The following is a 12,874-nucleotide window of genomic DNA, read 5'->3' on the forward strand; positions in this document are numbered from 1 at the left end:
AATTTTATAAGTTTCGGTTTCATTTGTTACTAAATTTTTTCAAAATTCGAAGTGCAAGTCGTCTTGTGGTGCATAGTGAAACTTAGACGTATTGCTTTTCCCATTTAAAAAGCTATAAAAGCTGTCTAGAACTTGACTAACTTTTTACAGTTAACTTTTCAAGAGTTGAGAATAAATGTTCAACAAAATGGTAAACAAGTGATATGGTCAGAATTGCAAAAACTTAGGAAAAATGGAGGAAGAACAGAAATTTTGCAAAAACTGGTAATATTTGCTTTTAATACTGGATAGTTCTTATTCTATATTACATTTGAATTGGTAATTTGCTTTTTTTTTTTTTACAGCAAAAGGAATGTTGCTGCAGTAAACTTCGTCTTACACATAGCTTATTGTGAACGAAAAATCCAGCTTTGTCAATTATGTGGCGAACCTGTACCCAGATCCGAAGCCGAATTCGATGCTCATTTAAAAGAATACCACATCCTTGAGGAATGTAATTTTTGTAAATTGCCCATTGAAAAGTGGAAACTTGACTCTCATCAAGTAAAATTTGAATTTTTTTTTTTTGTAAACTTATATAAAAGATATGAGTTCTCTGTTACGTTTTTTGTCGTATATCACCTTATGATCATTTCTTTTGTTGTTGCCATTGTAGGTACATCATTTATTTATTGCGTATGCATAATTGGGATGTTTTCCTTCGCTTTTTGTGTTTATATATGCGTTGCAGTATTTGACACTCGTATGTAGTGTTGTTACCGATTGGGGAATATCCCTATTTATAAATAGCCGCCCTATTCTGTAATTTGACTTGTTAATAAGCTTAAATAATCTAAATTAGAGATTAAACATTTAATAACTTATCACTTGCTTAATGCAACTGCAATTATTCTTTTTCTTGAGTAAACAAAGCATTAACGACTAGAAAGGGAGTCTTATAGTGCTGCCAAAACAGCATTCAGGTATATTTTTAATAACCAGAACAAAATTTCGAGCAGAATTGCAGATTTTTCCCCCATATATTTATAAATCTTTATTGTCTTCCAAAAGGCTATAAAGCTGAATAATATTTGTGATTTTCCTTTAGTATTTTAAATGTCTAACTATGCCCTTCAATTTGAAAAAGATTATAATTGGGAAATCTTGAAAAAACCACTGAAACCAAGTATTTGCCGAAATTTGATGCTGTCTATGTTGCAGGGGTCAACTACTAAAAACTTTTTTGCCTAAAGCTTGGATTACTGCTGTTTTACTCACATTTTCCTTAGTTACAAAAATTAATAAGTCTCATGTTAAAAAGTTGTTGAAAAAAAGTAAAGAAAAAGATAATTGCTTTGATGTATCTGAAGAAAAGGAGATTCATTCATATTTATTGGAGTTAATATTGTCAGAAATCTGCAGTACAAGAATTTATTTTAATAAATTGTTTTGTTTTTTTATTTAAAATAATTTTAAGAGTTAACTCATAAAGCTTTTCTCTTTAAGAGTTAATATTTTACATTTTAGTTCCTAATTGCAGTATAATTTTTTTAAAACTTTATAATTATAATTAATCCTTTTTGAAGTATAAATATTTTCATTTGCTGAAATAAAGAGTAAAAAACTATTAGAAGAGTTGAGAATTAAATCTTAATGTTGATGATATAAATCTTTGTTTTAATTATTGTATTACAATGTGCATATAAAAAATAAAGAATATGAGATAATAATTTTGTTTAATTTTAGAAAATTTTGTCTTATTTTATTGTTTTACTTTCTTTACTATTACCTTAAAATAAATACTTGTAATAAGCTTCTTTACTAATACTGTAGTTAAAAACTGATGTTTTCAATTGTCTATGATGGAATTCTTATTGTCAACCCTACTTTGAATCAAAATAAATTTTTCCCAACAGAACATGAAGCAACCTATATACTATTTATTCTATGATGAAGGAATTTTTAAGTAAAAATTTGTAATCTTAGTAACTTATGGGGCTAATATATGCTAAATGATAACTAATTAAATGATGAAATCTGACTCAAAACATAACTTTAAAAAAATTCTTTTAATGTTAGTTTAGATGCTGGAACATTTCAAATTTTTTTTATGTTTATCTTATTCAAGGTTGGGTTTTTATGTCAAAAATTGGTTTTTGACTTGACAAATCAAAAACCTGTCAAAAGAATCAAACTGTCTGTCAAAAACCTGGAACAAAATTTTTTTTACATTGGTGACATATTATTAGATACTGAATCATGTATGATACTTGCATTATATACTTCTATTTATATAGTTTTTAATTTCTATTATATTTTACATATAAAAAATGGTGCCAAAATTATTGAAACTATTAATTGGTTTTTCTTAATAGTAATGTTCATTTGTAATTGGTAATTTAAGCCATATTATATCTATTCAGTGTATATTACTGGAAGTAACTATGAGTTGTTTATTATTATCAATCTAAATATTGAATTTAATTCCTTTATGTTACAATTTAGGTCGATTTTTTAGATTAAGTAAAATTAAAGTGTTCACCAATCAATAATTGTCTGATCTCAACATAAAACTTTTTACGCCTGAAATGAGGTTATTATGATTGTCGCTAAAAATTGATGTAGGTAAAAATATGGGAAATCTGAACCTTAAAATGGCAAATACATTCTGAGTAAATGTATACCAGGAAGTGGCACTTAATATGCGCAAACAGAAATCAGTCGCATATGTCATCATTATGTCAAACATCCACCTTAAGTACAATCTCCACATTTTTGTGATTTGCTTAATTACAAAACAATCATTAAACAAAAATAAAAGTCTATCTAAATCTACAACTATAGATTGCAAATGTTATCAATTTCCCAAATATTACCAATGTTGCTGAAACCACCATATAATAACTATTATAGTATACTAGGATTAATTCAAAAAAATTTTAAACACTACAACCCTGGACTTATCAAAGCTACTTGGAGCTTTAACCAATTTTTAAAACCCAGAAGATTATGGAATTGAATTAATTTGTAAATCCTGATTTTATATATTTATTGAACCTATAAATTTTTGCTCAATGTTGTTAAACTTTTTTAAGCACGATTTCTTTCATGTTCCATAAATTTTAGTAACTATGATGTATCATATTATGTATACATAATTCATTAAAATCAGATGTTGTTATAGATTAAAGTATACCAACAATAAAGTGGAATGAAATAATTCCATATAAAAGATTAGACTTTATCTAATGTTTTGTTTCTTACTTGTACATGTACAATTTATAGAAAAGAACCATATTGAATTATTTCTTTCTACTTTATTGTTATACTTTAATTTATAAAGTCATTATATAACATAATATTAAGTCTTATGCTCATCCCCCCTTTTGATCCTCGATTTTCTTAGAGTCAACGGTCTGAAGGACCTTGTCAGACATTTGGAGGATAAGCCATAACAGCAACAACATAAAGTCTATCTTAAAATTTGTTTCAAGATTTTCTAATGACATTTTTAGATAAAAATGAAAATTCTGTGGTTTATTCTTTGTCATTATTGTTAGACAAAACCCTTGACTTTTCATCTGCTTTCTTTAAAGATTTTATGAGGGATTTGCAACACATTTTAAGATAATTTTACAGGTATTATATTCATTTTATACTAAGTTTAACTACGACTATATCAACAAAATTCTTGCAAGTTACATGCAGTATTTATATCTTTTCATGCAAAACCCTAGAAAAGTCGTTTTTCTTTATGATTATTTATTTTACACTTTTTGTCTTAGGATTTATTAAGTCTTTAAAAATAATGCATTTAATTTTTCCCAATAGTTTCTCATTTTTGTAAATTTCGTTTTGAGAGTAAATGTCTTATGTACCTTAGCTTATGGAAGGAATATTTTAAACACTTGTCATAAGGTCACCTCGTGTTGCAGGTGTCTGATATTCCTTCTTTTATTATGCCTAGTGATTATTTGTCACTAAGATATGCTTTTCATAAGCTCTTCAAGATCCATTTTCCCACTAGAGATGAATGTCTCAAATCTCTTTTGTGACTTAAAGACAATTGTCTGGTATGGTATACCGATGGATCAAGGCTTGGTCTTTAATCAGGGGCAGAAATCTACTGCTCCAATGATCGCAACAAACCCCTCTTTCCTGTAGGTAGTTATGCCACTGTGTTTCAGGCTCAGGTCTATGCTATCATCTTGTGCTGCAGCATATGCTTTGATAGGTGTTATCTAAATAAACGTATCCACAACTGTTCTTACAGTTGGGCTGCTCTTCTATCACTATTAAGGTGTAAATTCACTTCTTCACTGGTGTGGGAGTACTTCTCTGTGACCTGTGTACTCCTAACAAGATATACCTTCATTGGATACCTGGACATATGGGTATTCCTGGTAATAAGCTGGCTGATGAAGCAGCACAGGCTGGCTCCAGTGTGATTTTCTGTGGCCCTGAACCAGCTTTGGGAATTTCTCCCACATCTTTCAGGGCATCTATATTCAAGCTCTATGGCAAAATTGCGCATGAACAATGATGCGACTCAGATGGTCAGAGACAGGCTCAAGAGCTAAATCATGACTGCCCTATCGTGCATCAAGAAGAGCTTCTTAAGCTAAACAGGAACAGTTTGAGAAAGACCATTGGTCTTCTCACTGGACATTACAGCCTTAGGAGACACCTATACGTTATGGGTATTGAATCTGATTCTCTTTGTCGAGGTTGTCATCTTGAGGAGGAGACTTCATGGCACATACTTTGATTGATTGTGAGGTCTATTCAGCTAAAAAATTTGAGTATTTAGGGCAACATTGCAAGGCCTGGGAATTGCAAAATTTTCCTGTCAGGTGTTTCCTGAACTTTGTTTCAGCTATGAAGTTTTTTCGCAAATCATGATTTAGGGTTTTGGTACAATAGATCTCTGGTCGATGTGCCCTGCCCTTTGGAGCTGTCTAATCTGTAAGTCAAAACCTTGATTTAAAGTCAGATGTATTTGTATTATGTTTAATTAGTGAAAAAAGTTTAAATGAATCTAATTTATAACTACCATAAGAAATTGAGCATCAGTCATAGGTTTAGAAATGAAAATTATCGCATTTTTTTAGTTTTTCCTTGGAAACTCTTGACAGCTCTTTCATTTGTTCTTCATTACGTAGTTTGATATTACTAAATTTAAATTTCATCTTAGATTTTAATGAAGCTCTCTCTCTTTTTTTTTTTGTAGGCAGATAAATGTTACAAAAGACTGGTCAATTGTAAATATTGTGATTTAAGTTGCACATTTGACACTATTTCTGAGCATGAAGAGAGTTGTGGATCTCGAACTGATGAATGTTCATTTTGTAAGGCTCGTTTTCTTTTGAAAGAAATGGAAGCACACCTTGGAGTTTGTCCTAAGGTAATTAATTTTAGTTACTGTAAAGAAAAAACGTACTTTGTTTATTGTTCATTCATTTTTGACCTAATTAGCTAATTCTTAAATCATATAAAATTATTTTTGAAATTCCAATGGCATTATTTTTCTTTTTTAAATTATTATGTCTGTGGGAATTAAATATTTTTTATTACCTTGTAGCTATAGGCAAAATGAATTGGTAGTTTTAAAACTATTCGTTGTTTTCGTTAAATGTTATTTTTTTCTTTCAATTACAGAATAATGTATTGAAGACACAGATGCTTTGCAGTTATTGTGAATCAAAATTTCCTGTAGAAAATTATGGTGATCATGTGAGGAGTTGTGTATTCCGCTCTGAAGAATGTTTGAAGTGTAGAGATCGTGTTAAACTTAAAGATCTAAAAGAGCATGGGGATTTTTGCGGCAAAGTAATACATGTTCATTTTTCCTTGCATAAATTGACTGATAATTTTTTCACACCTTTTGTATTGTATTTTGCTTAACTTTTTAAACCGACTGAGTAATTTAATGCAGTCAAACGTCATTAATACAAAATTGGAAATTTTTTTAAGAATCCACCTTTTCCATATTGTTTTAAGCACAACTGGAATTCTTTACTGAAATAAAAACACTGATCAGTTTTTACAGCAGCTGTTGCTTTAAAGACTATATTCAAAACTTAAGTCAATGAGGAATTGATTTTCATTAGGTGCAATATTTACTTTTTCTTGAATGGGAAATGTTTGATTTTTATTTTTGCAATCAACTATGTAATTATTTTACTAGGTAACATATTTAGGAAACTATTTACCTTTATCTTAAGGAAAATTTTTATGAAGCATTTTCGTCTTAACAAGGTTTGGCTGTGTATACTTTGTTTTACCAATCATAAATTTACTGATAATTTTTTCACAATTCATGTATATAATATGTACATATATTTTCATTGTAAATATGTACCACTTTTATTTAATTTAGGCATAGTTAGAATCAAGGTTGTAGTTTTTGCCGGCAAAAAGGGGTTTTTGCCAGGACAGTGGCAAAAACTGGTAAAAACTGGCAAAAACCAAATTATCTAAATTACTGATTAAATATTATTACAAAATGCGTGAAACAAATTTAAATCAATTATAAGGAATAATAATTTTGATACATTACATGAAAAAATTATTTTTAGCATAATAATTAATATAAGGGTAATAATATTTTAAAAATTGAAAGTTTTTGACCTGTTTTCATTTTAGAATCCTTAAGTAAATGTTTATTTACAAATAAATATTATTTGTATAATATTATTTATTATAAAAAATTATTATTTGTGCAATAATTAACTACACATGTTGATAGATATTTTATGCTTTAAATTATTGTTATATTAATTTAAAATAAGTTCATTTCACTGGAAAAAAAGAATAATCACAAATTTTCCAATCAATAATGTTTTAAACTACTAAAATGATATATTATTACATTATGATTTAATTATGGAATAATAATTTTGTTAATTTTTTTGTAATTATTTATATTTATAGTATATATTTCAATTTTAGGAATAATTTTGTATCAAAAATGTGTTTTTGTCCTCTCAGCTTGGAAAATATAGGTTTTTGCCAATTTGCTTGGCAAAAACCTGTTTTTGCGAGGACGGTTTTTACTGGTAATTACCATGGTTTTTTCCACCTGCGGCAAAATCTTGCCAACCCTGGTTAGAATTATGATAATGTCTGATGAATTATCTGTCTCATTTGGTTTTAAAATGTTTTTTTTAATTTATATGAATTGTTTGAAATAATGTAAACAAGTACTGACTTTACATTACCACAATGTTTTGATTCTTAGTTTCAAAAGTTAACCTCTTTTTTATTATGTTCTACAAGAACATCAAGTATTTTTTTCTTCTTCTTTTTTAAACTTAGCTGTTTTAGGCCAAAAAGGTGGTACTTTTTATAAAGACATTTAGATTGATACAACTTGTCGAGCTATTTCAAATTACTTTGTAAGAAAGACTTAATGAGTTCTTCACATTTGTTTTTGTAAGTGAAAAGCCTGAAACCTGAAATTTCTAACTGCTTTTAAAGAAACCTTGGATGAAATGGTCACAATAAATTCTACCCCTTGCTTACTATATTTATTGAATACTTCATATTTATGCGTATCTGAAAACATTTATTGAAAAAAAAATTTTTTTTTTAATTTAAAATAAACGAATTTTTTTAAAATGAACTTAATTTCCACAATTTCATTTAAAAAAAGGGTTAGTTTTTAGAATTTACTTGAAGTACAAACATATTATGTTTAGTTCAACTATATTAAGTATTTGAAAAATTTCTCTTGTACTGTAAAAACTCAGTGATGCAAACATATTTAGAACAGAAAAAATATCCACTCAGGAGGTTCATTTTACTTTTTAAAAGAACATGCTAATTGAGAAATATAATGTAGTAAATTTTAATTATTTAATTTAATAATGAATTATATTCATATTTATTTAAACCAGAGTATATAGGACAATATAGGACAGTGTCTACTAAAATGCATTACAAATGACTTCAATAAAGCTGGCTTCTCAGTATCCAACAGAAACATTAAGCCTTCGGAATAAAATTTTGCGGCCTAAGATGCTGCATATATCGACTGCAACATGCACCCTATTACTTTTCAATTCCTTTAATGTCTGTTTAAGATGATAGTGATGAAAACCTACAACTGATTAAGAATTTAAAATCTGAAACAATATTTATTATTTGCATGTGTATACCCAAAAGGCAAATTTGCAAACATTAATTAGTATTGTGGGGAATATTGTTGAAATTATATATAAAAACAAGTAAGTAATACACATTTTTCTAATAGTCTTAACTGTCAGTTTTTAAAAAATTTGCTTGTATTTTTTTTACCCAGATTTTATGCTTTCTCCCTTTTCCGCATCTTTTAACACTAGTCCGATGGAAAACCTAAAATCGAAATTCCTCTGTACTTTCTTTTAATGTTAAAAATTTTTGATGCAGATTTGGAAGATAGGAGATTTTACAATAAAAAGAATACTTATAAAAATAAAAGTTTATATTTTTAAAGAGTTATTGGTTTATAATGTTAAGTTAAGAACTCTCTCTGGACTATAATAATTCAGAAGTGCAAATTGTAAAATCCTTTTTCATATTCAATCAAAATTAAATGTTGGTAACATAATATATCAAATGACATTTTGTCAACCAATTTCAAAGTTTGTTGAAAATTGTATTAATGATTAGTAAATGGTGTGGTAAGTGGTGAGTATACAATTCATAATATGAAATATCTCTTTACCCTCCCTATAATACAGATCATCCCTATAATGCCCCTATCCCCCCCCTAATAATGGAATAATCCCATTAATGCACTCAATCACCATTAGAAAGCTGTTAAGAAATGTTATTTTGTAGATTTCTTTCTCGGATATTTGTCCTTTTTACACCTCTATTTCGTCCATAAAAAACACTTGCACATAAGTAAAATCTAAATTTTTTAAAAAAAAAAAAAAAAAAAAAAACTTTATTGCAAATTATTACAAGTTTGCTTTAAGAGGATGGTATGTTGCAGGATAAACTTTTCATGGCAAATTTTGTTCCATTTCTATTATTATTTTAAAGTGTAGCAAGAAGTTGATTCAGGTAAATTTTGAAGTTTCAAATGCTGATATTTTTTTATTTCTAAATAGCAAAATGCAGGCACATTATTGCAGGATTACTTCCCCGCTGCATAAACCTTAGTTATCCTGCCATAATGTGTTTGCATTTTGATATTTTGAAAGAAAAAAAATCAGCATTTGAAAAGTTCATAGTAAACTCTAGGTTTACCTGAACTCATTTTTTCTATATCTAAAATTTTAAATTACTTATGAGAGTGAAAGAGAATTTTACCATGTTTGTCCCTTGGTATAGTGTCCTAGGGATTTAATAAGTTTTTTTTTTATCTATAAGTTACTGTTTATGTCTGGTTAAGAGAGTGTCTGTCCTATATTAGGGATATACAAAGTTTATTCACAAAAGACAGTCTGGAATTTAAAAAAAAAATATCCACATTTTGCAGTGTTTGTCTTAGTCTGTAAGGTGAGGTTTCAATGTAGTACAAATATATTTTAGAAGTAAATTCTTTGGTTATTTCAAATTAACATAACTTTTTCAGTATAAATGAAAAGGTTTTTATTAAAAAAATTTCCTTATGAGCAAGCATTACTTAGTTTTTTCCAAACATCTTATTTTCTCAGAAAATTTATGTTTGTTATTATTTGTATCCTCATCCTCTCTTATTATTAAGTTTAAAAATCAGTTGTATGCAATGCAGGTGAATAGAAATTTAAATTCAGTAAATTTTTAATGTTAGCTCTTTTTTTAAGTTGGAAAGTACACATTTTATTTTTAAAATTTTAATTTAGGAAAATCATCGACAGTCTTCGTATTTTTGTGAACATTGTGAGCAAAAATTTTCCTGGAAGGAATTTCAAAGTCATCAATTATATTGTAGAGCTCGTTTCAAAATCTGCCGCCAATGCCACGAGTCTGTTCAAATGTCAGAGTTAGATCATCACCTTGAAATTTGCCAAAAAGTAATTATAGCTTGTTAAATTTTTTTGTTTCAATATTTTTATAAATAACACTCATTATGTGATATGAAGTGTAGCATTTTATGACATATTATTCTAATATTTAACCAAGAATCACATTTTCATACATAAATTGAAGTTGTCTATTCCTTAGATTATTCAAATTAAATTTTTGTGCATTAAGAACGAACGAGTTATTTTTATCTTCAACAATTTCAGATTTTGCCTTTTGTAAGTCTATCCATGAGGATAGCCAATTAATATCCAAATTCAATTTTTTTTAGTTGTAGTTCTTGATGTAGTTCATTTACGTCGCACTAGAGCTGCACAATGGGCAATTGGCGACGGTCTGGGAAACACCCCTGAGGATGATCCGAAGACATTCCATCACAATTTTGATCCTCTGCAGAGGGGATGGCACCCCCGCTTCGGTAGCCCAACGACCTGCGCGCGAAGTCGAGCACTTTACGGCAGCGCATTTTAACGAGGACCAATACCGCACACCCTCGATCTCTACGCAGACTGATCCAAGTGGGTCACCCACCCGCACACTTTTTTTTTTTTTTTTTAATGTAAAATTTTATTTATTTATTGATTTTTTTTGTTCTAATTATTGATTTTAAACAACAAAAAATATTTGAAATGATTAAAGTCAACCTTATATCAGTGGTGCTTTATCCTTTTTGATTAATTAGTAATTAAAGGTAATTCCTCTTATTCTGAAACTTATCACGTAAGCACACATTTGCACTCAAGTCATTCATAAATTAAACAAGAAAAGGCCAATAAATATCAAAATTAGAATAAAAATAGCTTTTTGTATTCTAAAAAAAAAAAAAGAACATACAAAAAACACTTCTATGATCATAACAGTTATTTTGATAGTTTGCGCAGCTTGTTTATAAAGTATTATTGATGATTATAAAGTAAGTATTTATTCCTGTTTAATATTTTAAATGACTGCATTTATTTAAACTAAATCAAATTTTGCATTTATTTAAACTAAATCAAATTTCTAAGTTAGTTTATTATCAATCTGACCAATAAATTGGTTTTACAATAATTCTATACCTTGTCTTGTAAAACGGTAATTCAGTTGTCTTTCTCAGTATCACCTTATAAGAATTTATGCTTCAGAAGTCTGAGGAACTAAACAGAAAACTTATCTATTGCCTATGACTGGGAATTTGAACTCAATTGAAAAGTTCCTTAATCATTGCTAAAACCTGTCAAATTCTTAAGGGGCATAAAATCAAAACATTTATTGAGTCTTAAATAAATTGTATTAATCAAGATGTAGGAATAAATAGTACTTTTTAAGAATTAGCAGGTTCCCATTTTCTTTTGTTACATAAGCGTACACTGCGCTTTCAAAGCAAAGTTTATGCAAAGATGGAATATTAACTTGGTAGATTTGATAGAATATTAACTTGGCATACATCTTTTATTCTTATCTTGTCCTTGTTTTCAAAGGAATTTGTATATTTGATAAAAGATCACAATCCATTTAGAGATTTCAAATTGTGTAAAAATTAGATTTAGTGTGCATAACACTGACCAAATGAGTTAAATATCTTTTACCTTTAATAAAAATCCAATTTTATTTATTTATTTATTTATTTTTGCAAAATTCTTACATTTACCAATTTAAACTGTTTTATTAAGTAAGTAGAAATTTCAATATAATATTTAAATATTTCTATTATCATCTAGTTAGATGTTTTTTTAAAAAAATTAAAATCTTAAATATTATTTGTTAAATGCCTGCTTTCACTCTGTCAACTTGCTGTTGCAAAATTTTTCTTAAAATAGGAAGAAAATGAAAGCAAATACCTCATAATTCTAATATAGAAGTCTTTTTTTTAATTCATTTATTTCTTAAATCATTTGATTTAGGTCAGAAGAAGAGAATCAGAACCATCATGCCAGCACTGTGGGAGAAATTTCCCATTCAATATTCTTAAGAAACATGAAACAAGTTGTGAGCTTCGTCCTGAAAAATGTCCATACTGCCATGATTTTGTTACATATAAAAATATGAAGATGCATATGGAAGTTTGTGGCCAAGTAATAAAATTATATCATTATATTTAAAATGCTCTTTTTATTAATTCTAAAAATATATTTTGCCTGTTTTAGCTTTCCCTCTGTTGATTTACCCAAAAAAACAAAACAAAAATGTCGCAATCAGAAGATAATTAAGACATGCTGTCTTGTAATTTTCCTGAAGAAGTTCATTCTTTAATTTATTTACTTCTTAAATCATTTATTTTAGGTCAGAAAAAGGGAATCGGAACCTTCATGTCAACACTGTGAAAAACATTTCCCATCCAATATTCTTGAGAATCATGAAACAAGTTGTGGGTTTCGTCCTGAAAAATGTCCAAACTGCTATGAAGTTGTTAGTTATAAAGATATGAAGAAGCACATGGAAGTTTGTGGACAAGTAATAAAATTATATTATTATATTTAAAATGTTATTTTTTTTAATTCTAAAAATATATTTTGTCTGTTTTTGCTTTCCCTCTGTTGATTTACCAAAAAATAAAAATATTGTCACAATTAGAAGTAATTAAGACCAAGGCGTTGTCAGAGGGGGCGATTGCCCCTCTATCGAGACGAACTTAAATATCGCCAGGAAAACACTACTGCCTTGAAAAGAAATATAATTACATTCTTAAAAAAATCTAGCTTTTTTATATTTTTTATTTTATTTTATTTTTTGTTAATGAGAATAAATTCAAAACTTAAAGATGAAAATGTGTCTTTTTTACTTGCACTTTACCGCCAACTTCCTGTTCACTTTTCCTCAGAAAACTCTGAAAGACAAGTCTTTTGTTTGTGCCCATATGGAAAGTTATTCCTAGCTCCTACCCCATCATACTCACGTTACCACACTTTTTTAGACTGAC

General features: G+C 28.2%; 1 protein-coding gene across 9 annotated transcripts in view; it reads left to right on the top strand.

Annotated features, from left to right (window-relative positions):
• The first annotated feature begins 123 nt into the window (after nucleotides 1–123).
• Nucleotides 124–12,874, top strand: part of LOC107451983 (uncharacterized) — a 117,299-nt gene continuing 104,548 nt past the window's right edge. For all 9 annotated transcript variants that reach the window (XM_087161334.1, XM_087161336.1, XM_087161335.1 and 6 more), the window contains exons 1-7: nucleotides 124–264; nucleotides 345–543; nucleotides 5,210–5,383; nucleotides 5,638–5,808; nucleotides 9,795–9,965; nucleotides 11,859–12,029; nucleotides 12,238–12,408. In XM_087161334.1, the coding sequence (XP_087017460.1) occupies nucleotides 233–264; nucleotides 345–543; nucleotides 5,210–5,383; nucleotides 5,638–5,808; nucleotides 9,795–9,965; nucleotides 11,859–12,029; nucleotides 12,238–12,408 (1,089 nt within the window). In that variant the 5' untranslated portion in view covers nucleotides 124–232. The remainder of the gene's footprint in view (nucleotides 265–344; nucleotides 544–5,209; nucleotides 5,384–5,637; nucleotides 5,809–9,794; nucleotides 9,966–11,858; nucleotides 12,030–12,237; nucleotides 12,409–12,874) is intronic.

Source organism: Parasteatoda tepidariorum, chromosome 4, assembly GCF_982258835.1.
Source record: "Parasteatoda tepidariorum strain Cologne lab strain chromosome 4, Ptep-v5.0, whole genome shotgun sequence".
Taxonomy (NCBI): domain Eukaryota; kingdom Metazoa; phylum Arthropoda; class Arachnida; order Araneae; family Theridiidae; genus Parasteatoda; species Parasteatoda tepidariorum.